Source organism: Anomalospiza imberbis, chromosome 5, assembly GCF_031753505.1.
Source record: "Anomalospiza imberbis isolate Cuckoo-Finch-1a 21T00152 chromosome 5, ASM3175350v1, whole genome shotgun sequence".
Classification (NCBI taxonomy): Eukaryota; Metazoa; Chordata; class Aves; order Passeriformes; family Viduidae; genus Anomalospiza; species Anomalospiza imberbis.
The window spans coordinates 54,101,042-54,126,550 of NC_089685.1; the positions used below are offsets into that span (position 1 = coordinate 54,101,042).

The 25,509-nt window shown below is 42.1% G+C and overlaps 1 protein-coding gene across 2 annotated transcripts; it reads left to right on the plus strand.

Moving 5' to 3' along the window:
• On the plus strand, positions 1-25,460 carry FAM180A (family with sequence similarity 180 member A). Of its 2 annotated transcripts, XM_068190852.1 has the most exons (4): positions 1-729; positions 21,894-21,994; positions 22,289-22,664; positions 24,231-25,460. In XM_068190852.1, exons 1-3 carry the CDS (start codon positions 654-656, stop codon positions 22,628-22,630), a joined length of 519 nt encoding a protein of 172 aa, XP_068046953.1. In that variant the 5' UTR covers positions 1-653; the 3' UTR covers positions 22,631-22,664; positions 24,231-25,460. The 2 variants fall into 2 exon arrangements, with proteins under 2 accessions (XP_068046953.1, XP_068046952.1); XM_068190851.1 differs by lacking the exon at positions 24,231-25,460 and having other exon boundaries at positions 50-729; positions 22,289-23,850.
• The last annotated feature ends 49 nt before the right edge of the window (positions 25,461-25,509 follow it).

The window sequence follows — 25,509 nt, forward strand, 5'->3', positions numbered from 1 at the left end:
GACCTTCCTGTTATCCATACTGGCCAAATGGAGGAAAAGGCCAGGACTTGTCTTGCCTAGAACTGAAATCTAAAGGCAGCATGGTATGTTCTTAATAAATGAGTGATTATATGAATCACAGTAGCAAAATGTTCTTGCAGAGCACATGCCCCATTCCATGACTGAAGTGTCTGAGGGTGGCGATCCGTCATTCCAGAGGAGGGATTGGCCTTGGACAGGGGTTAGTTAGTGTGTAGCCCCCTGTGTTACAGAGGAGCAGCTACAATTCCAAAGTCTCTTTTAATGACGTTCCTTGTGGCTGTTTATTGGATGAAAATAAATTCCAACTGGCCCATATAACAAATGAAACTCAACTACAAAAATGTAATGATATTTATTCACCCAGCTGCCAGCAAACTCACATGCACTATGAGTCATTCCAGATGTGGATAAAAACAAAGTCTGTCTGTGAAAGTAAGTTTCCTGATCCCGAGGAGACTTGGTTTGGGAGAGGAGCTGTGCGCTGACTTCAGCTCTACTCAGAAGAACAGGCAGGTTCTTCTGCAAAGGGGGAGGGGGAGAGGAAAGGCCATTATTTATTCCTGAAAAGAAAGGAGCTGGGAAAATAAAAAAAAGCTACTGTACAGCTAGACACACATATTTGAAAGAGAAGGATGCTTTGGAAGACTCTGGTGCTGCTGCTGTTCTATTACAGTGCTTATGCCACTGTGACCCACAGATGGAGCAGAGGTAAGATTTCAACCTGAAAAACTATTTAAGAAAAAAATTTGAGTTGTAGATTTGGTCTCAGATTTTGTTGCATTATACATGTCTGTAGATAGATATATACAATTATAATTTTTTTTCCCTCCCAACTCTGGAATTTTTTTTTTACGTTAAACAGGTCAGCTAAAAATGTATAGATAAATAAAAAATATACATGAATAAATGCAAAAAGGTAAAATGATATATGTATTCTATTATAACAAAAATATATAAAATAGCCCAAGAACCAGAATTACATTCTTACACTTCTTCCCTTCTTCTTTCTAATTTTTCTCCTGCATTAACAAAAAAGTATAGCTTATGAAACCTTAAAGTGAAAGCCTGTGCAGTCACAGGTGGCATAATCTGCTCTAGCAGGAAGATACCTGGGAATAGTAAAGCAAAGAATGCCTAGATTGTGCTAGGTGCCTGGGAATGCTGCTACCCTACCCTGGCAGAGGAGCACAGGGAACACAGAGAAAGTGACCTGGTGTGGTATCAGGCTTCAGCTGCCAATGTGACAATACACAGTTGTGACATATTTGTAGATTTTTTAAAGTGTGACAGCAGCATATGGAATGTTTGGGGACTATTGGATTTGCATAGGAGACGCTTGCTTCAAAGCTAGTGATGATGTCCATTCCCTTTTTTGGTTTTATTCTCTCCTCTGGTATTTGGCACTGGTTCAGGAACTGCTGGAAGTGGAGAAAGGAAACACCTCCCAAACGATTTCTTTGGTTCTGATATTGAGATTCACAGACATTTAAAGGAATCAGAGTCTGCTAAAAAAATAGAGCATTTAAATGCCTCCCTCCCTGCTCCAGTCTCCCGTGTCTTCCTCATAATAGCCGGTACCATTCCAGTCTGCCATGTGGGTTTGGTTTTGATTTTGTAGGAGGGTGAATGGTTGAGAGAATTAATGAAGAGCTATACAATCCAGCTCAGGCTGCTTAATTTTTCCTTACAATGCTTAATTATTCCTTTCAATAATCCCTGTTAGTGGGAGCTCACTGGCAGGGCATTGACCTGGGACTCACCATGGCAGGTTCTTTCCACAACTTTTTCATCAGACTCTTGGCTGATATTGCATGAGTCATTGTACCTGCATGTTCCTTACTTTTCTCTTCTGGTATAAGACTGGAAATAGCACCAATATTTCTATCTTGTCTTAAGATCCTATAATTCTGTTGGTAAGAATTTGTTGTTCCAGGGGTGACATAAAAATGTGAGAAAATCAGAACTAGATTTGTAGATATTAATTTAAAAAAACAAAAACAAAAACAAAAACAAAAAACACAGCCCCACCCTTTGGAAGAATGATGTCACGTTGCCTAAGAAATGGAAAAAAATTAAGAAAAAGGAGTTCAATTTCATGTAATAATCACTATTCAATTTAAGGATGTCCTTCTCTTTTGCTAACACACTTTTATTAAACAAAATCACCACCCTAAAGGGAATTCATGCAACTATTAAATTTCAATTTTAATCACCATGAATATTTAAAGTAAACATAATATATTATATTCTATTATATTATATAAATTCTATTGTGCCTTTTGGGAAAGCAGATTTTTTTTCAAGCTGGAAGCTCTAGTGCTTATTTTTGCAGACTTCAGAGGGAAGAGAAGATTAATTCCCTGTTGTGATAAGGAGTTCAGTTGCCACAAATAGTATGTGCAGGCATTTTCTGAGGAGGAAACCAGATTTCTTTTCCACATCTACTAGGACTATTCTGCTCTAAAGGTGTTTTAGAGGCATGACTCCTTCAGCAATAACTACTTCAGTGAACCTCCACTCCCTTGAACTGTGTGTCAGCCCAACAAAATCTGCAGTACCTTGAGAGGGTCCAAGCACTGTCTTAATTTTTGAATTGCTTAGAAACCTAAGATAAAATTTGAGTACTGAGAAATGACACATTCTTCTGCACACTCAGAGCTCTTCTCTCCCTCCACAAATGACAGCTGAGTCTTGCTTAGGTTAAACCTCAGTCATTTAAGTCTTATCTGAGTCCTGATTTGAGTTTTGCAGTGAAAAAGGAAAGACAGATCAGCATCTGGTCTGACGGAAATTAAAGACAGATCTGTGTATCATCTCCATGTTGACTTGCCATCCAGATTGTTTACAAAACAGTAGGGCAAAGGTCTTGCTTTAATTACCAGCAGAAATGAGCAGTCAGTGTTGTATACAACAATGTCTGTCTTTGACCATTTTTCCATGGGAGGCACTGGGATCCCCAGCCCTTATAACCAGTCATTCAAGCTTTGGCTCCAGAAAAACTCAGACATGAGATAAGATGAACACACTCGTGCTGACTGGTGACTGTGAGCTCCTGACTCCCTTTTCCTTTTCCTTGGAAACATCAATGAGTGTCAGGAAAAAAAAAAAAAGCATTTCTGGCAGGAAAACAGAGGGCTTTATTCATTCATTTTTCTTTTTAAACTGCCTCAGCCCTTTGCATTAAAAATCTCACACATGCTCCCCAGCCTGCCTTGATTGAACTGTGGACACAGGTCCATAAGTCACAGGCAAAACTTAGTCGCTAGGATGGGTGTGTTTAAAACAACAAAGAAAAGATCCTGAGTGATGATCAAATAATTTTCTTGTCATCACCTCAAATTTCCTTGAGCCTTTTGTAGGTTTAGCTGCATGGAAGTATCCTCTCAGATTTTGTGAACCTCCTGTCTAGGGAAAAAAGGGAATGAAAAAAGGTAATTAAAAGTCTTTACTGACTAAGTATTTTTCCCAATGCAATAGCAGAGGTGTGGTCATATAAATTCATCAAGTTACAAATAAGAATTCCAGATCTTAAGATAGGTTTCTTCTGAAGAAACCAAGGAACAAATCCTGGGTTTTAACAACAAAAATAAGAAAAAACACCAACCCTTCCATGCAGCTATGGCAACCAGTGTCACTGCTTGCTGGTTGCTTCCAGAAAACTTTGAGAAGTACCAATCCACTGGAGAGCAGAAGCCAGCCTTATGAGCATTACAAGAGTTGTCTGTTCCCTGAGGTGAAGCCCTAAGGCAATCTTTACTAGCACATCTCAGCTGGCTGGAGTTTATTTGCTGTAAAGGCTGCCTGATTCTAATAAATGGGACACACAAACAGTAGCATTCTTGTTGTGTGTTTACTCAGGGAGGGAAGATGCAGACTTCTTATGGTTGTGGCTTTTGGACAGTGCAGGAGCAGCTGCAAGGGTAAGTTCACCCCTCAGTGGAGGCTGGAAAAGGAGATGTTAAAAGACACAAAATTCTAAGAATAGTTTTTAGAAAGCTTTTCACTCATCAGTGTCAAAAGGATAAATCAGCACCACAGAAGTTTCATGCTTTTGGGGAGTTGTGCTGTTCCTTCCAGACCTCAAAAGCAGCACTATAGTCCCATCCAGATCTATCTGGTCCATGTGCATTATTTTCTACCCAGTCTCTAGTGGCTGGTGAAAGTGAAATGGCTGTTTGAGAGCACCAGGGGAACACTCTGCTCTCCTTAAAGGTTTTCTGCAGAAGGAATTGCTTGAAAGAACAGGAGGTCCATCCTCTTTGATTTCCCCACAACATTGCAGACTCTTAGAGTGGTGGGAGCTCAGTTTGTGGGTTTGATGGAGCAGCTGCTGCCTGAGCAACTTTGGCCTGCTCTTCTGCTTGTGGACTAAGCCTGAGCAGGCTGGCAGCTCTCGAGTGCCAGGAGAGGGAACACTGTGTAGAAGAGAGAGACTGGCTGTTGCTAGAAAGCCAGCCAGTACTTTTGTAAGGAAGCACTGTTTAATATGCTCTAATCTCTGTGGTCATTTGGTTGCTGGTGATCTCTGCTGTGTGTGCAAAGATTGAGTGCCTTAGAAGTTAGAGCATGCCCTTTATCCCCACTCCTTTTCATCTTATTGCCCTCTCTTCCCTGCTGCGTCTCATACTGCATCCCTACAGCCAGGCACTCCCTGCTTGAGCAGCTTCTGGGATTCCACCACTGACTAACTCTTGGGTGACTTTTTTGGCTTGGAGAGCATGAGCAAAGGGAATGTGGCCTGAACACAGCCTGTAATTGCAACAAAAATGGTCAAACACATGCACATTTAGGTACCCAGTGGTCCTTCAGTAACCCAGGTTATGGTCTGTGTTATTTGATATGTGACAAGGTTTCCAGAGATCTGGTTCAAGTGTAAAAAGCACTTACATCAGCTGGACCAGCTACCAGAAATTTTTAAATTGTAACATCTATCCAACTTATTTCAATTTCTATGAAGACACTGTTATCCAGTTCTTAAAATGTGCAGTGCAAATGGAAGATATGAAATGCAGTGGAACAGCACCCACTCTGTCTGAGCCTGGCTGTGTAAAGAACGTTACTTCTTATGAGGAAAATGTAATATTTCCCTTTTCTCTAGTCATCATATGATCACTTGGAAAACTGCCTCAATTGCCCCAACTTTCCTGCTCGTTGGGCCCATTCCAACAACCTCACTGGAGCAGCAAAAGATGATTTATCTCCTGCAGAGGTTTTTCCCACCTACGCAGAGTCTGTTCCATGAGTCTGATCAGTTCCTGGGAATGGATGTTTGTGGGCTGGAGTCCCCTGATGCAAATTATTTCTGCACCAAATATTGCAATTCTGTCTATAAGGAGATGAAGGCATCTCCTAAAGAAGGTCTGGAGAAGGATTAGTTATTAGTAAAGCTGCTTGGTGTTGCAAAGGTAGCTGCAATATCACAGTCTCTGAATGGATTTTAACCATGGTAGGATAAATACCCAGTAAGGCAGGGCTGTGACTGTAATCAAAATCCATTCTAGAATGCCCTGATTCCCCAAATGCTCCTTTAGGGCCAGACTTAATTAATTTAACCTGCACAGAGGATGATCCCTGAATCAGAATTCACAGTGGATACATGAACCTGAAAGACATGCAAAGGATGCTTAAAAAAAATAAAAATCAAAGTTTCCATTTTTTTCTAGGGCAAAGATGCTAAACTCTGATGAGATCAGAGGTAAGATAGATTATGAAGTTTTCACATTTAGTTTAGATCACAGATGGATTTTGTACTCTTTAAAAGCAGTCATGCTGTTAGGAAGCAAAGATCTAAGTGATTCTGAGACTGTATTCACCACAGAAAACAGCCAAAAAATGGCTACAGCTTACTGCTCATACAGTAAAAGTTAAAAAGAGACAGGAACCAGACAATTTTGAGGAAACCTGAGTAAACAAGAGGAAGACATACGAAGTAAAGCTATTTACTCTTTGATATGCCTGAGACCAAAAAAAATCTATTTGCTGAAAGTGGCACCTGTAGAAACTTCCTGGTGATCCCAGTTCCATCCCAATACTGAGGACTGGCAAGTCACTTAGACATTTGCTGCTACTTTGGTCATCTTTCTCAGAATTCCTGCATGCTTTAGTGTCACATCTATTTGCCCCAGTTCCAGAGAAGGAGCTGTCCTGGGATCTGGATCAGTTTGCACAAAGTTTCTCCTGCCCCAGCAAAGCTCATCTGGGAAGCCCCTCCTTCCACTTTCATCTGGAAATAGCTCCCTTCACCTCGTCCCTGACAACCATCTCACTACTCTTAGTGCCTGTTGTGTTCTCTTCCAGAGGTGAGGCAGCTCTGTGATGAATGAAACCACTCATGCAAAGACTGTAAAACACTGTGAGTCCCCTCCTGGTGACCTTGTACTCAACTGCTGGGCCTAGACACCTCCGTGATACCTGGCATTATGCAAACACACAGAATAAAAAATAATCTGTCCTTCTCCAGAGAACTTTCAGTGTAATTAAGGAGAGGAAATATTAGCATCCTTTTTTGTTGTGAGGCACAGAGTCATTAAATCCCTTGCCCCAGATCTCTTCAGGATGGCTGTGTGTGTGTTTAGTCCTGTGTATTGTTAATAGCTGTGGTTATTTTATTTTTTAATTCTCTTTCTGAAGCATAAAGTGCTTTTCCTCGGGTAGATCATGCCAAATTCAGCAGGAGTGTAATGAGTTCTCACGCAGAAAGGAATCCTGTCAGATGCACTGAACAGTACAATCTAATTGAAAGGGAAGTCAGGAGGCCTTAATGAACATCATCAGGCTGCAGAGGCTCTGATTATTCGGCTGGTGACAGGCAAGATGTAAATTGCTGAGGTAAAGAACTGTGACATTCGCATTCTCTGGTCAGAGAGACATAATTCTGTCTCTCAGGAGAAGCACAGAGAGAAGAAGAGAAAACTATCTTTATCTCTGCTCCTTTGTTTTCCCCATGTGGAATGTGGTATGGAGATTGTTTACCTGAAGTGATTGCTGGATTGGATTCTGGTGAAGGCTGTTTGGGTTCAATGCCCAATCGGATCGGGCTGTGGCTCGGACTCTCAGCAGAGAGTCACGAGTTTGAGTTAGTTAGATAGGTAAGTAAGAAGTATGTAGAATTGTATAATATCTCTTTAAATAGTATATGAATGTAATATAGTATAGTTTTAATAAAGCAGATCCTTCAACCTTCTAATCTAAAACCAAACATCATCATTTCTTCCCGCGTCAGGGGTCACCTGTTTTCCAATAAAGAACTGAGTGGGGCAGCAATTAACTCTGCAGCAGTGCCTGTGTTCAAGGCAGGGCAGGACCCACAGGGCAAGCCCAGGAGGAGACACTGGTGATTGCCCACCAGCAGTGCCAGGGCTCTGTGAATCCCCTGCAGCCCAGTGGCTCTGCTGAGGGGAGCTGAGTCCATCCAAGATGCAGAGAAGCCAGCTGGGTACTTGGACCTGGCTGCAGCAGAATAGGCAGCTGTGTGAGTGTCTTGGTTTGAAGGGCACAAACCTGGCCCTTGCTTTAACTTTAAGAGCATTTCCATGTACAAACTAGCATGATGACAAAGTCAAGAGTAGTTTTTCTGCTTTCAGGAGTTGGGCCACAATTCATTACCTGAAATTTTGTTTCCTTGCTTTTAAAAAATCTTCCAGGCCAAATCAGGTATTTGTTACTTAAAGTCATTCTGTTTTCAGAAGAATGGCATTGTCATGGGTGAAGGTGATGCAGGGTCAGCTGTACAGAGAGCAGATGCTGGGAAGCAGAGGGGGAAATGTATTAAAGCATCATTAAAAGGAAAAAAAAGGCAACTTGAGAATAAGCTGCAAATGGCACTTGTTATTTAACACAAACAAAAAACCCAAAGGGACTGTCATCTATGGGGTTTTCTCTCTAACTAGAAGGAAAGGAAGTCAAGGCAGGGATCCTGTGTGTCTCTATTGTGACCATCTCTCATTGCACCCAAATCCTGTTTAATTTGGGAGTTGCTATGGCAGCTTTATGATATATCCCCATACTTGCTCATTCAGAGACATTAAACCAGTCCAAATCTGCACCACGGGCTGTGGTGTTCCCATGGCTACTCAGTGACCAAGCCTCAGGCAGTAAGCCCCTTTGCCCTCCCTGACGTGCTCCAGGCTGCAGCAATAACCTGGGTGCACTTCTGTCACTGTCACAGTGCTTGTTACAGCCCAGGCTCAGGGCCGGGCTGGAGGCTGACAGTGTGAGCAGGAGAGAAGCAAAGTTAAAAAAGCTCCACTACTCCCAGTTTCCACAAACATTCCTTTCCTCTGGTGAAAGCATATGTGAGGCCTTTCCTGGCCCAGTTTGCTGGTTAGGTTTGGCAGCCCCCCAGTTCCCCTGAGAGCAGCCTGCATAGCACTCCTCCTCTGGAAATTCCTCCCTGGCCACAGGGAAGCAGGTCACCAGCCAGGAGCCAGCCTCCAAACCACTGAGCCTCCCTCTGCTCAGGAGGAGCCAGGTGGGTAGCTGAAAAAAGATGCTGAGAAAGGGAAAAATAAGTTGTTGAGTGCTCAGAAGTTGTGGGACAGTGGAAGGACAATGCTGTGCTCCAGTCTCACACTGGTGACCCAAACTCACAGGGTCTTCTGTGACACCTGCCTGGCCCCCTCACCCCCTGGCAGGACACAGGGGAAGCAGAACACTTCAGATAGCTTCTGCCTAATTGAAAAGAGAGTAAACTGCACTGGACTGGATGTGGATATCTGCTGCAAGCCAGAACATCAGGATTTAATCATCTCCATCCATTTGGCAGGTGGTGGTGTGCCACAAAATGACCTTGATGCTTCTGATCTCTTCTCTGTCTTGGGAAGAGTAGAGATTTTCCAATCTGGCAGGGATCATTTGAACCACAAAGAGGGAGACAGAGACAAAGGCAAAGGACAGAAAATGGTGAAAAGGAGAAGAAAAATGAAGATAAAGGAAAGGTGCAAAGAGAGAGGAAATGTATAAATATGGATGGGAAATATTAAAGTGCACCACATCAAGATTAGAGTAGCATTGTCTCCCTCGTCAGCATGGTATGCATCCTTATTTGAACCCACACTTCAGCAGATGCCCATCTGCCACAGCTGGTCTCCATCTTACCCATCTGCCTCTCAGGCTCTTGGAATGGTTGCTTTTCTTTGGAGCTGGCTCTGCCTTTTTCTCATGTAAGCAGGACTCAATTTTACTTCTAGTCCCAACAGCCTCTCATCCTACCAGGATATTGAGAGCTTCCAGTCTGGGCAATTAACCTCTAGTCACAGTATAAAAATTAAAGTTACTGCTACTGAATCATTAGTGTGTCAGGATTTCCTCACTTTTTTTAACCCCTCCCTTTGATCTTCTACACAATGTAGGTATGCAAAAAGACTTGCCACTGCCCAAGCAACACTCTGTTTTATTCCACAGAAGCTGCAGGAATCTTGCAGTTTTATAGGACTATGGAGCAACAGCATTTCCTATTAACATCAGTCATAAAAACAGCACCATAACTGCACAAGTCCCTGTAGCTCCCTATCAGTCCCTGGAGGAATGGATCAAGTTTTGAAAGCCTTCAGTTTTCTCCCTAGTTTTCATAATGCTCACAGCCATGACATTACTTTTTTTGTTTATGCTTGGCTCTGAAGAAACACAAAGTGTTTATTGAATTTATTTATTAAGTACAGATTTTATGTCTCAGAGAACTGTTCCTCTTTTAAAATAAAATACATTTAAAACATGCTTCATTTTTTATTTATGTAATTATTCATGGCTTGGCACTGAACAAACTCCATTTCCAGTTAAACACTACTTGTGGACCTCCTAATATAGTACAGCATGTGTTGAATGAAACCATCTATTTTTCATAGTTGCAGCACTTCTGTTTTCCTAGATTACCATGCCAATTTGGCAGGAAATTTTGGAAGGTAATAGTCTAATGATAAAGATGTATACACTACTTGTTCTGCTGCTTTCTACTGCCAGGTTTTTAATAAAGAGAACTCAGAGGGGCTGTCCTACCTTGACCTGTACTTAGCAAACATAAAACTCAGTTGGCTCCTCACAAAGGAATGAGCATAGAAAAATATCCAAAGATTTTTCCACACTGGGCTATCCCATAGCAGGAATCAGATGCAATCAGCAAAAATGAGATCTATCAGTCCCAGTTAGGCCCAAGTGGCAGGGGACACTGTGTGTCTGCCCTGTTGGACTCTCCTGCAGAAGGAGGATGATGATGTGGCCCTGTTGACACACAGAAATCTTGGAAAAGCCAGGGTGAAATGAATGGGCATCACAGCATCTGACCTCTCCCTAAAACCATCCTGCTATTCTGAGGAAAGACAGCAGCCACCTGGCTGAGCCCTAGGCACTGCTGCATATTTGGCATGGAGGGAATCCTGCAGGAAGGCAGAGAGCAGGATGGAGATGTTTAGCAATGGGACTGAGAGAGATGGAGCAGTCACACAGACTGGGGAGTAGTGTTGCCATCGTGCTGCATTTTCCATGTTCACAGCAGGGTAGTGCTTCAGCTGATGAAGTCTGGTTTTGAAGAATCTGCTTGGTAAATACCTACATGTTAAGGATACCATAACAAATTGTACTTCCCTAGAAAGATGCTCATTTTCTAGGCAGAAGCTGTATTTTGGGGAGCAGGCTGCTGGACTCTTGCTGGGAATTTCTGGATACCCTTCAAACCCCGAATGACTAACGGCATGTGCCACAGCCCATCAATCCATCACACACCAGTTCTGTCAGCCCCACTCCCTGTGCCTGCTGCTCCCAGACAGTGTGCTCCAGCAAAGTGAATGCCAGAGCTGAAAAACGTGTGCACTTAGATCCTCCAAAGGAACATAGAGGGACTCTGAAGTAAAATATCACCATCAAGGCAAAGAGCTCAATTTCTATTTGCACAAATTCGGCAGTGTAACCAACTTGTCACGTGTCTTAAATACTCCCTTTCTATATTCATGATCAAAGATGGAAATGTGTGTGATGCCCAGCTGGCTTTTCACACCCATCTGTGATGTTCCCCCAGGAGCTTTTCTCTCCTGGTCGAATTCATGCTACCAACCATGACATGATATGATCTGTCCTCTGCTGGACCTGAGGATGGAGCTCATCACCCCCCGGATATCTGCCTACTGAGGTGGGAAAGAGTGCCAGCCCTTCCCATTGCAGCTCCAGCTGGGAGAAAACTGTGGTTTACTGAGCTGTTCCAAACCCGGTGCATTTCCCTATGGGTGCTTTTGCTGACAAACTAATACATGTATTATTTAGACAAAGTTATAAATCACCTTCTGAGCATTCCTTTCACAACAAATCAGCATGCCTGTCTCTGTAACCCAACTCAGTGGTTAACAGCTACTAATCCAAGGAGCTCAGCCATGACAAGCTAGTTTTCATTCTCCTTCATCCATTCTTAATCCTTTACACTCAGAGGTCAAAGCAGAATTTAAAGATTACTGGGGCTAGCATTTGGAATTATAAATAAGGAGGAAAGTAGTTCCTGCCTTATTTTGTGGCCATACTAAATATCAATCTACCCCTACAAATGACTACTGTATTCCAGCCTCTCAGACAATGATTACCCTAACTTGACAAAAGGAAATCCTATGAAGATGATGTAAGATGGGTATCAATCACATATTCATAACCAGGTGGTGTCTATAAGCTTACCTGGGAGGTCACCATCACTGAAAAGCTGAGGAAGATCTGTCATGCAGATATATCACGTGCTGAAGTCCAGCTTTGGCAAGGAGTGTTTCTGTAGGCCAAAGCAACAGACAGCAGACTGAGCAGAAGATTTTTCTCTAGCAGGATGTAACCCACACACCAGCAAAACCTTGCTAAGCAAGCTCATTTCACTATGCAAGCTTCAGAGTCTCTGAGCTAGCAAGTAGAAAGCCTAAATGTAGGAAACAACAGGATGAGATTTAAGATGAATATCGCAGCTTCTTAATTAAAGTGCTTCTCCACAGTAACAAAGCCTTCACACACAGAGGAGGTACACCAAGGAACTGACTCCCAGCTAGTTTCAGTCAGTAGCATGCTAAAGGGTTTCTTGGCAATTAGGCCTTCCTACCTTTCTCTAAATTTATTCATCCTAAATCTAGAAGATGAGGTCATTTTTTCCTTAAACATTTACTTACAGTATTTTCCCATAAGCCAAAATCTATGTTACAAGTTCAGCTCAAATGGCTCCAGAGGAGGGTGTACATTAAGGAAGAAGAGCACTGAATCAAATACATGTGACAAATTGGCAGGGAGCCACTGGGAGATGGCACCACTGGGAGATGGCAGGGACTGCAGCAGTGAAAGTGGCTGAGAAAGGGTTTGAATTTCCATCAACTTCAGGCACAGCTATCAGCATTTTGTGCCTTTCAGGTCTCTCTCCTCAGGAAACAGGATATTTGGGTTATTCTGTCGGCTGTAAGGTTTCTGTAACCCTGACTCTACCGTTCTTGTCTCCTCTGTGATCCGAAGCCTGTCTTTCACAGCACAGGGCTCTCTGTGGCCTGGCTGCCAGCAGAGCAGCATCACAGGGCTGGTGGTGCCAGCTCAGGTCATCTGAGGATCTCACCCACACTGTCCAGCAGCCTTTAACAATTTGCAACATTCCAGGTTTTAGCAAGACTTTCTGTTTTTAGTGGTGAATCCAGTTGTACATCAGTCTCAGCTTTATTTCAGCAGATTTTGAAACCTGAAAAATCTCAAAATAGGTTTTAGGAGAGTTTGGAATAACAATGAAGATTGGAAAAATATCAGCTTTGTAAAATGGAAATCCCGTATGCATGTTTGTGAAACGGGGAATGCAGCTATAAACCCAACACATTTTACATTTATCCTTTATATTTCTATGCTATTTTTATGGTAATATCACAAAGACTGTCTTGGCCCAACACCATATCTGCACACATTTAAATCCACTGATCAGATTTAGTGGAGGATTATCTTTGAGCTTCACTAATATTTTAATATTATTTCCACAGAGATGCAGACATTAGCATAACAGGGCCCAGACATGCACACAGGTGTGTTCTTGACAGAACAGATGTCTTCCCATGCTGATCCTCACTCACCTCTCCAGGAGAAACATGTGTTTGCCCTGACTCTCACCAGGGTTACAGCCCAGCTTCATGCTGTGCTTATGTAACAAAGCAGCTGTACCAGTCCAGTTCAGAGACAAACCTAAATCCATCTTCAGGTCTTGAGTCCCTTTCTCAATCTTCATATCTTTAGTGACACTACTAGAAATCATACAATGATTTGAAAAGGCATTGCCCCTAAAAATGACACAATTCTTTACAAAAAAGGACCCAGTGTCCCTATTCTTTTAGTTTTCTGGGCAAGGCTGATTTATACTCTTTCTCATCTAGCACATATTCATGTCATTAAGAAAACCCCAGCAGGTGCACTGACATTTGGAGTTCAATGAACAGCTGGAAAGGCAGCTGGGGTTTCCCTGCTTTTGAAGAGCATGTGAAATCCCAGAGCAGAGGAAGCAGAAAACTGCTATTTATGTATTCACTTCCTGACAATTTATTTCAATTTGGATGGGGATCTGAAGAAAAAGGGAAGACATTTCTGGTTGTTTCTAATTGGAGTGAGAAGCAATGGTTAATCCAATGTGTATTCCTGGTCAGTTCCGAGCTGTGATATTCATACTTAGTGAGGATGAGGAGTACCTTGTTGTTTCATGTATGTGAGCGGTTCATACGTGAATAAAATACTAATTGTTGGCAATCAGATCAGAGACTGCTCCTCGACCCACTGTCAGACACTTGAATTTATTTGCCAGTTGAAACCACTCACAGATGGCTTAAGTGAATAATTCCAGGGTCCCTGGCATTTCTGAGCTGTGGTTCAAACTGGACCTATGATTCTTTTATCTTCATCCAGTCTGGGAAAAAAAAAATAAATATTATTTCTGCCAGTCAAATTTCCTCTGTTTAAAGCTCAGTGGGGTGGAAGCATAGAAGGGGAAGAAGTGTTTGGCAGCTGATGGTCCTGCAGCCAACCCTCACCTCTAGCAGGAGCAATGACTGCCCTTGTTGAGGTGTCCATCCACAACAAAAAAAGGGTCTTATCCATCTGGTGGTTAGATCAGGGGTGTGAAGGCATGAGCAAGGGCTTCTGCTTTTCCTCCCAGGGCTGATTTCCATCCTTAGGTCGTCTGAGGACTTGAATCATCACCAGCTACACCAAGAACAGTTAGAGCACAACTGCACTGGGAGTTTCTCACATGTGGAAATGCTGCTGGCGTAGCAGATGTGTTGTGAAGTGAGACTGCCTAAAACTACCGCTGGTTTCTTTGTTTGCTTTTCCCCTTCATTCACGACCAGGCAGATTCCTGGCTTAGCTGCCTGTGTGGCCGCACAAAGCGGTGTCAGCACCAAGCGAAGGAAGAGGGAGCACCAGGCAGGAGCTGCCCCTTGCAGCTACAGCTCGATTAGGTCAGGCTCAGCAAAAACCTCGCCAAGCTGTCACCTCTGCCTGCCAAGACACAAAGGAAACCCAGCCATGCTTAACTACTCAGTGAATACCTTTTCTGCGTGCCCAGTGACTCAGCTCTGAGGAAATATGTACCTGGGAGGTGGTGCAAGGCTTGAGCTCCCCAGCTTTGGGCTCTGTGATGTTGATATAAAAAGGGCAGGGGACTGGTGAGAGGGATTTGGTGTTGAAAGGTTTTCCTTCCAGAGCAGCAATAGCACCCTGCAGGCAGCTCTTGGAGCTGCAGTAGTTCTGTCTTTTCCTGTGAAGCAGAGCTCTGATTCCCTTTGTTCTCTCTCCATTGCTCCACAGCAGAGGCAGCTGCTTCATTCTGCTCCTTGGGTGCTTCCCCACAGCTCAGCACCAAACACGAACACCCTGCTGTATTCCTTCCTCCCTTCCTCCCTTCTTCCCTTCTCTGCTGCCTCCTGGGAGAAATGGAAGTAGATTGGCTCATCATTGTACCCCTTCACCTGTTCATTTGTAGAAAACTATTTCAAATGTGTTTAATTAAGACTGCTTGGTGTCTTTTCCCTTGGATCAGAACCACTGTGAGCAACACAGGGATGGAGAGGTGGCTGTGCAGTGAAGACAGGAATATAAAGTACTGGTCCATTTCCCGACTCTGCCTGAAATTAACTGTGTTACCACAATTATTTATTGCCTCTGAGTTAAACCTGTGGAGCAGGGTTGATATTTCTTTCCTTTATTGCTGCTTTTCACTTATACAGTTTTTGCCATAGTCTATCCCCAGTTTGTGCTAATATAGCAGCAAACTGAAGGATAAGAAAACTTCTTCTTCTTTCACTTCTTCTTTCCTTCAGTTTCTCTGGGTGCATTTTTTCTCTTCATACCTTCTGCAGCAACTTTACTCCAGCATATTAAAGGCCTCTCCTGGCTGACTGGAATGTTTTCTTATGGGCATAAATAATTCCAGCTGGGGAGCCCTCCTTATCACACCAAGGGAAGAATAAATAACACAGTATACATTGTTTCAGCCTGGGAACAGGTGAAAATGCTACATAATGGAAATTCCATATGAGGGAATAAATTCTCAGACGATTTTAGTTGCTTGGTGCTCATGATATCTTTGAAACCATTTCACTTAAGTCATAAATGTAAATATCCTCCACCTCTCAAAAACACAGGCTCAGCCAAACTATGTTCTTCTCTAGCAATATCCATTTCTGCAAGCATAATGTTTTTGGTCTTTCTAATACACCTTTACATTTCTTACTTGTGCCAAGTAGCTAGACAGGCTATTACCACTCTATTTTTTTAATGGGAATTCCGTTGCACATTAATCTAATCTCACACATCTCAAGTCATTTATGAAGGGCAGAAGTTTTATGTAGGAATGGGTTCTGTTTCATGCAACTGAGACACCCTTTCAGAATGTGTTTGTTTCTTTAAAAGATAAATTAGTAAAATCTAAATTTGAAAAAACCATTTAATGTGTTGCACTATGGAATTAAATACAATTTGTTATTAATTTAACGTGTTTTAAGGTGTTTTTTTCCTAAGAACAGTATTGCCTGTTGCCAACTTTTGTAGGGAGATCTACTTCCTACATCCTTATTAACAAAACTTTTCAAGACAAAGCTTTTCTTCTCCTTTAACCATTTTTTTTCTTAATAACTCAATATGATGCTAATGTCTATTCTCACTTTTAGTCACAGTTATGAATTAAGTTTAGTCTTGGGAGCTAAGATAGCAAGGATATGAACTGAGGGCAAAAAGAGGCACATTCTCTTGGCAGCTGCTTTTAAACATGTGCTAATTCATGTTATTTTGTAATTAAAATGTTTTCTCCATCTCACTCCTATGTTCTCCTAAGGGGCATTGGGATTTAATCCCCCAATGATGGAGATTTAAATGTATCAAAGTTGGAATATAAAAGTCTTTGCATTGCACTTGTTGTCATAGAAGCTACTTATGTCAATAACTGCAAATCCAGACACAAGTTTCAGATGCTAGGCTGTAGCACTGCAGCTTTTTTTCTTGTCTTTCTAGGAATTTGTATGTATTTCCCTTTTTTGATTCCCCTTATTCTTCCTCCAAATCCCCAGTCTGTCAATTTCTCCTGCACTGGGACAAAGTGTTCAATGATTTCTAATATAGCAGTTTTGATACAGAAAAGCCAGAAGTCAGGGAGTGTAGCCAAAGCTCATGTTCTGCCCTGGCAACAGCTGCAGGCCCAGGACAGTGCAAATGCCTTGCAGATGGTGAAGATGCATTCTTCTGGAGATGAGCCAAGCACAAGACAAGGATTAAAATGCATAAAACCCACATTAATCCTTTAATAATCCTGCCCTTTTTGTGATTTACATTACCACTTTCACTGCCTGACACACCTGTCACAGGTTAACATCCCCCAACCCTGGTGTAAGTGAAGCTTTTGGCACCACTGCAGAATGGTAAAGGGTACCATTTTTAACATATTTTCAGGGGTATTTCCCTGTTAGCCTGAGGCAGCAAATAGGGAATAATGAATTATCCCTCCAGCAATGAAGCAACTCAGCATGGACACACCAAAGTGTCATTAGACAGAAATAAAATTCTTTATGTATAAAAGATACTTCTGGTCTGTGTGCAAGCCCTCAGAAGTAAGGTTATCACAAAGAAATATGAAACAAAAGCTTTTTTCAAGTATATGTAAACTTTGACACTCGTGTCCTCTTCTCTTCTGCACAACCCGGTCAAGGAGAGTTCAAACCTATGCTTCCTACACACATTTATAGAATCATCCAGAAAGAATGGGCCAGGTTGGGAGGGACCTCAGTGAATCACCTGGTTCCACCTCTCTGCTCAAGCAGGGTCAATCCCAGGGATTGTGTTCAGACAATTCTTAAATGTCTCCAGTGCAGGAGATTCTACAACCCCTCTGGACAATCTGCTCCAGTGTGCAGTCACCTACACAGTAAAGAATCCTCTTCTGAGCATTTCAGGCATTTGCCCTAAAATCCAAACCAACATCTTCTAGGAACTGCCCAGAAGTCTCTGCTATCAAATAAATTCAGTCAGCCTGGACCACTCATCATTTTTTGCATAATTATAATGGCTAATGTATCTGCCTATGCAATCACTTATGGACAGTGCTGAGTTTGTTTTCTTTGGCAAAAACTTGAATCTGTCTTGTTCCTCTGCTCCTCCTGTCCTTCATGAAAAGTGTCCTTCTGAAGCAATGAGATAACTCTTTTCCATGCCTCTGATGACAATCAGAATCATTCCTTCTGAGTCATAACCCCAATTAAACTGTTCATGCCCTAGAGCCCCGGGGAGCTGTACTTGCTTTGGAGCAATGGTCTGCACCGAGCCCAAATCGTGCTTCATACCTTTTCATAGGGGAAGAAAAGGGCATTGATGATGCACAAATAACTGAGAACTCCAGCAGCTATGCTCTGTGCTTATTGAGCAAACACATCACAGGAAGCAACTGGGAAATAATGAACAGATGCATGAACTGGAAAGCAAAACTAAACATCTGTGCCCTCACCAATCAAACTGCAGGGAAAACCTGGGAGAAGATCACAAATATTTACCACACAGCTAATGAAGTGCAGAAGATTCTGACAGAATATCTTAAGAAAAATGAAAACATATTTAAAATGAGGCTATTGTCAGCCTCAAATGTGATATTAAGTTTAAGCCATAAAGAGGCAGCTTAGTGGTTAGAAGGAGGTCAATGAGTTGGCAAACGTGGCTTTTTTTTTTTTTTTTTTTTTTTTTTTTAGAGCCTGGGTAGTCTTGAAAGAGAGTAGAATTGAGTCAACATAGCCATAGGAGACTGGATGGGCTCCTGCAGCATGAAGAAAATGGAGATTCCTGTGCCAGTTTTGAAGGGCACTTTTAAATAACCACCCTTAGCAGGAGATATGTGGGCTGGCTGCAGTCTCCAGGCAGAGGAGGCCAGGCAGGGAGGCTTGGAGGGGGTGGCTGTACCCAGATACACTGCTCTCTCTGATCCACCTCCAGCCCTGAGCAGGCAGCAAGGCAGAGCTCCCAAGGCCCCTCTGGAGGAGGGATTTGGAAGAGGATGGCAGTTATATATAAATATATAATAGAAAATGTTTTCAGTAGGGATAATGCGAAGCTTATTTTCCCTAACTTGTCTCCACAAATCTTAAGTTTTTTGTTACATGATTGACCAGCCCTTAGGACAGAAGCACCCATTACACTGGAGATGTCTTAACACATTTGTAAGAGAAATAAAAACAATAAATCAATTGGAGACTCTCCACTGACTTCAGAGATCGCTAGGCTGGGCTTTCTCTGTCAGTACTAATTGAGGATCTCTGCTGCTTAGATGTTCATGGCTATTGCCATTGAAATGAATTGTCTGCAACATAAAACATGCACTTCACTCTGCATCTCCAGTTGCTTGAGAGCTTTATAGACAAGTCCCTTGGGAAAGAAATTAATAAAGAGTTCTAAACTCTTCTACTGTTCTTTGATGTCCCCAGACGACTCATGTCAGAAATGGAAGTAAATGCAGGAAGAAGTAAAAGTCAGCAAAAAAGCTTCAAGTGGAATTTGCAATCATTTAATGCAGAAACTGACTGAAAATCTTTCTGTATCTCAGCTTTTGTACTTAACTGACACGCGTGTTAAGTCAGTACAATGAAAATCAGGGTGCTTGCTCCAAGTGTTCATATAGACTTGGAGGGACTCGTGAATTCATGGAGAGGACTGTGGAGAGAGTGATTTGACTACTGAGCAGGAAGAAAGAGAAAGTCTGAATAAAATGCTGATCAGGAAAATCAGATAACCATGACAAATACAAATGAGCTCTGAAAGACTTTCTGAGTAGAGTCTCTAAGAACTATAACAAACTTTAATATGGTTTGGGAACGAGATAATGAGATGAGGGAATCAGTGCTACAGAGGCTGGCATGCTTCTGATACGCATAAAAATCCCTTCTCACAACAGAGCAGCCCAAGCCCTTGTCCCTTTGAATCTCCTAACAAACCCTTCTTCTTTCTGAGGTGTTACCTGTGACTCAGCAAGTGGGCCAGCACTGAATCAACAGCATTTTTGTGTGAGTCCTTTGCTGAGGCTTTTTTGGGTGAGTGGTGATGGGCTGGAGCTGGTGGCTCCCAGCTCAGCTCCACGATGGGAATCTCTGCTTGGATTGAAGCTTAAAAGCAATCAGTGTGATGACAATAAGCATTACAGCACTGAAGCAAGGTGCCACAGGCACTTTTCCCATGGCTCAGGGGATATTTGAGATGTAAACCATCTGCATATTTAGAGGTACTCCATGCTCTGAGGTTGTTTTCACCAAAAGGGCATCGAAAAGCTAAAAGAGATAAAAATGAATAGTCATCATTATGGACTGGATTTCTGCCAGCTGCTAAGTAATTAGGGTTTTAATTGCCTGGTAATAAAAGTTTTAATTACTCAGCAATTAGTGCTTGAAGTTTCAAGTGCTTCACACACACTCAGTTACATTCTTGAATTGTCAAGAGCAAAAAACAGAGTAGCTCCAGTGTGCCTGAGCAAAGCTCTGAGCAAGAGAGGGAAACATCAGGGATGGAGTAGCTATGCCTGAAACCCATCCCAACTACTCTATCTAACTACAGTATGTTTATTGCAATTCAACAAAATATTTCACCTATTCCCTAGCTAATTTAAGGCCAAAATAGCCTTTGTTTCATCGAGTATGAATTGCTTCATACCTTACATTATTGTGATTCATTTTCCATATGCAGGATAATAAAGGTCCTGAAGCTCTGGTTTCTCTCTTCTTGCTTTACTAGAATTTAAATAACATTAACAAGCCAAACTATAACAGTCAGCAGTTGCCAATGGTGCAGGAAGCCAGCTACATTTAGGGTACAGTCTGGAAGAAACTGCATATTTATGATCTGCTTGGGTAACCCCAAAGAAGCAAATTGTCTGATGAACCATGTAGTCAGAGAGTTGGGACAACTTTTCCATAAAATAATTACAGTTGCTCGAGCCTTTTTTTTTTTTTTTTAATGACCAGAAGAGAGAGTTTTAAATGATGTTCAGTTTTATTACAGCCAGCGTGCAAAATCCATCACATGACCTTTGGCAAAACTAGACAAAATTGATTTAGTAAAAATGTTTCATGGGAAAAAAATCTGGTAGAGGAAGGGTGGGTTGAAACCTTCCAGTAATTCAAAATAAGATGCATGTTCTATTACATGTTACTCATAACTCTAAAAAAAATCTTAATTTTGACAGGGGAATCATAATGCCTATCAAAATTTGGGGGATTTGTTTCCTTTTTTTCTTAGACTGGTTTACAAATTTATCTATTGGCAAACAGTTAAAGTTGAGAAGCGAAGTTTATGGGAAACATACCAACAGTCACATAAACACAAGATTAAAAAAAAAAAAAACCCTTCCTATTCCTGAATATTAGGAAAAATCCAAGAAATTCAAATTATGCTTACCCAAACATCAAAATCAAAATAATATATAAATAATAATATACAAATAAAACACTAAACAGAGTTTTTTTCCTTCTGCTCTGAAAGTAATTTAGACTTTTAAACAGTATATGGATGATTTGTAACCTGGTTAATAACTCAAAGCATTTAGGTCTTCTCTGAAGCAGCATCAGATGTTTTCTATACCCTGGTCTGTCCAGGTCACTGATTCCACAAATGCTCTACTTCACTGGGGTGCTGAGTTCAGGGACTGTACATATGTTTCCTTCTCATTTCCCTGAGACAGCATCTGTAGTGCCCTTCACAGTGGTGAACAGATACCTGATGGTAGCAGATTCTGGTTTTTCCAGTTATTACACTGCAAAGCATTAAAGTCACACTAAGCTGGGATTCACCTCACTGGATGTAGCTGCCTTGTCTAAGCTGGTAACAGGCTCAGTGAAGAGACACAGACATCTGGGTGAGTCACTCCTTCCAAGCGTAAATGCCCAGGACAGATGAGCTGATTACTCTCTGGTGGATCTGTCTCTAATAAATAAGGAGAGATCAACTTTTAGACAATTGAAACCAGGAGAAATGTAGACTTTCAGAAGCATGACAGTAGAAGAATGGACCAAAAAAGAGTAGGTTTTGTTGAGTATCAGTACTGATTTCCCCTTTCAGATGCAGGCAAAGGACCTGTATTTCAGACAATGTTAATGCTGCAATTATCATTATTCCTTTCACCTGTGAGGGTGCAACTCAGAGTCCCAGGCTTGGATAACAAAGCACCCTGTGTTAGGTGCCATATGGATCCAGCTAACCTCTATCCCTGGTAGATCAGGGTCAAAGCAATCCCTGCCACACATTTCATTTACAGTGAAAGGCCATACTGCACAGTAAGACTTTGCAAGAGGCAGTTTTTACTTGACTCTGCTATTGAAAAGTGCTGCTTCTTGTCAGTGTTTGGCACCTTATGGAACCTCTCTTTTCCCATTGCTATCTTCCAGCTGTGCTTTTCCCAGCTGCTCAGCGATTCAAGAGGTCCTCAGCTGCCTTTATCAACCCAGTGTTACAAAACTCGCTGGAAGATGTGGTCCTGCTTTATGAGGTTCAGTATATGGTACCTTAAACCTTAACCAAGACTGGGGGTACTGCCCATACTGGGGTTATCCATTATCTGGCTTTGTGTCACTTTTATTCATCCCAGCAATAAACCCGTGGCTGTGTGATAGTTCATCAGAAAAGTGGGAACACATAGAAACTTTCTGGTCTTCCCCACCTCCAGACAGTGCAACTGTCTGCAAAAATTAAAGACCCAAGGACATGTTGTTAATTTACATGTACTCTGTCTAGAGTCTCCTGGAGAAAATAAATAGCTTTCTGTGTTCTGATTTTGTACCAGTTTCTTTTAGCCGAGCTTGACATTGGCAAAGGTCAGAGGATCTCCATCAAAGATGAGGAGCTGGCTTCCCTGAGGAAGGCTGCTGAGTTTGACACCATCTGCAACGAGATTATCCCCAAGAGCATCACAGAGATCCGCAGGCTGAGCAGCAGGCTGTCTTCCTACCCGAGGGTCCTCAAGAAGGAGGACTTTGAAAGGACAGTGCTGACCATGGTCTACACGGCCTACAGAGCTGCTCAGTCCCAAGGGCACCAGAAAGACACTTGGGCTGAATCCTTTGTCAATCTCTACAAAGCCCTGAAGAACGACTTGATGCTCCCATACAACAAACAGCACTCCTAAGGGAAGGGGCGCAGCGGCTCAGCCGCCTGCTCTGGTTGGTGAAGGACACAATGTAGCACGCCCACCACTTTAGTCTCTAAAGAGTTTAATCGCCTGCTTCGTGAAAGATTGTTCGTTTTCTGGCTCCCTCTTGTGGAGTCCGCTTTCTAGTTCCATGCTAAACGGTGAAAAACGTCGTCAGTCCTGAGAATTCGATTTTTTGTCCTGGCTTGGAGGCGCGTTCTGTGACAGGAAAAGAAGGGAGTTTGGTGCACAGCCAGGCAGACCCTTGTTTGAGGCAAACCCTTGATTAATTCTTTAGGTTTCCTATAAACAATACATAAATATAGTGTGCTTATGCTCACATGCTGATGTGTAAGTGCTGGAGAGGGCTGCTCTCCTAGCTGGGGAAACAAGTTCATATTTTGGCTGGCCAGTAAGAGAATATTACAGAGATGAAGGCCCTCTGTAAAAGGAAGAGGTTTCATAACTGTCAGCCTTCAGAAATTATGCCACATACTATTCATTCCAAATGTTCTCATAAATAAGCACTCTCTGATTCACATCATTGGGCTGAGCCAGTGTTTAATTGCAATAACATTTGCAGAAGACAAAAGGCATTGTGAAGACCAGCAGCAAACAATGACTGTGAACATATTCCCTGCTTCCTGGAGCTGTCGTCCCACACAGTCTGCAATGATTCTTTCATTATTTGCACATGAATTTGCTTCTGATGCTTGTTTTTTTTTTTTTTTTTTTTTTTTTTTTTTTTTTTTTTTTGAAAGGTACATGTATTTGTCCTCAGTGTAATTCAAGGCAAGATAAAAGCCCTATTTAATTTAAAAATGACACATTTTTTCCTGGTTCTATCACTTGAACATAGGTTATCTAAACCTATGCTCCAGAATCCCACTGAGGCAAGGGAGGAAGGTGCATTAAAACATACCTGGTGCTGAATTTGGCACTGTGGCTATTTTTTTTTTGGACAGTAAATTGTATAATCATTTCAGTATCCATGTGTGTGTGTGTGTGTGTGTGTGTGTATGTGCCTGTGTTCCTGCATGTGTGTGCACATGAGTGCTGAGTACGTAGAAGAATCCCAATTTGTTCAGTCAGTGAACAATTGCATCTGACCACTTGGCAGAAAAGGTCATTTACCAACTCAGTGGTGCGAATTATGAATTTGGGAGCAGCAAAGAAAAAAAATGTAGAACTACTGCAACCTATTATAATGAACTCCCCCCCCCCCCAAAAAAAAATTAACAGCAAATAGACAGAAAAAGGAGATCTATTTTGTCAGAAGGATAACTAACTATCAAAAATCCAGACTTTTCTAAATCAAACTCCCTAATGTTTTTGCACAAGAGGTACAAACTCTGTTTTTCTATTGATATTAGAGTGCTTCTGCTTCCAGACCATGGGAAAATAGCTGAACATTTATTTCATCCTTTCATATCATCACTTTCTATTTTTCTATTGCATGATGTATTAAGGATGCAGGTCCAAATCACAGATCCCCAACACTAAAACAGACCTAAGGATTTCAGCCCAAGTTCTGAATCATGTTTAACTACTTTTGCATCAGTTGAGCAAAAGGAATTAATTCTGTGTCCCTTAAAAGGGATACTTCAGGGACTGGAGCTGAAAAAATCCACCCAGAAGCACAGCAAAGAGCACAGTGCAAGCAGTCAGAGCACTGGGTTTGGCAAACACCTGTGGGAATGTGGAAGCACAGCAGCCTTGAGGCAGTCTGGCCATGGCATTAGCAGCTGGACAAAGAGCTTATAAAAGACAGAGTTAGTCTTGTTTCCCCCAGGAGTTTCTGGATCTGTGTGTACAAGTGTGCGTGTTCATTTAGACACACAAATGTGTAGGCGCACTTTATACCTGAAGAATTTTGTTGGCCATCTTCAAAGCCTGTCTGGCAGATGGCAAAGGAAACTGCAAACCTCAGGCACAAAGCTGTGGGCCACAAATACCTCTGCCTCCTCTGCTTGCACACACAGAGCTCAGCACCTCCAAAGCAGCCTTGCTTTCCTGCCCACATGCCCTTTGAGCCCTCAGCTTTAACACTGATGATCTGCTTGTGATTTCTTCCCCCGCCATGCTTTGTAAACACATGAAAGGGAAGTGCCACAGAGTGCAACACTGCCTTTCCAGCTCTGCTTCTTGGCTCCCTGAAACACCACTTGCTGGAAGAGCCTGGAACCAGGGCAGTTCAAAAATGCCTCATAGCCAGCTACTCCAAGTCTGCAAAAATAGCAAGAAAGAGAACTAGAGCAAATATTAATTGCTAGCAGTCACCAATCAGAGAAATACCTCCCAGCCATGCTCCTCACCCCACAACAGGACTGCCCAGCAGAATTTGCTAATCATAAAATATCCCCTAAAAAAAGAATTACAGATCGTTTTAAATAGCTTATGATTCCCTATGGCATACATACCATAATTACAAATTGGTAACTGAAACATTTATGTCCTCAATGGAAAATAAAGGGTTTATGAGTTTGTTTCCCTCCTCCCTTTACTGTGTGTAATGTAAGAAAAAGATTTATTCTTTGGGCAAGTTCTTGGACTGCCCAGGTTAATTTAACAGAGACTCTCAATGTAATAATAAAAACATTCTACGTAAAAGTCCTTGTCTTTGCATTGTATTGATTTCAGCAGTAGATTTACTATTTTGCAACTTCAGCTTGAGTAATTGTTTATCTCAGACTGTGAAACTCTGCATGGGAGCAACAGTACTGGAGAGAAGAGGGAACAGCCCTTCCCTCTGAAGGAGATAATAAACAGAAATGAGAGTGCCTCCTTTTTCCAGAGATCCGGTGGAAAGGAGCACTCTGCCTTCAGGGAAGTTCTTTAGGCTGAGGGCATTTCCCTGCCTCAGTATTGCTTAAGAT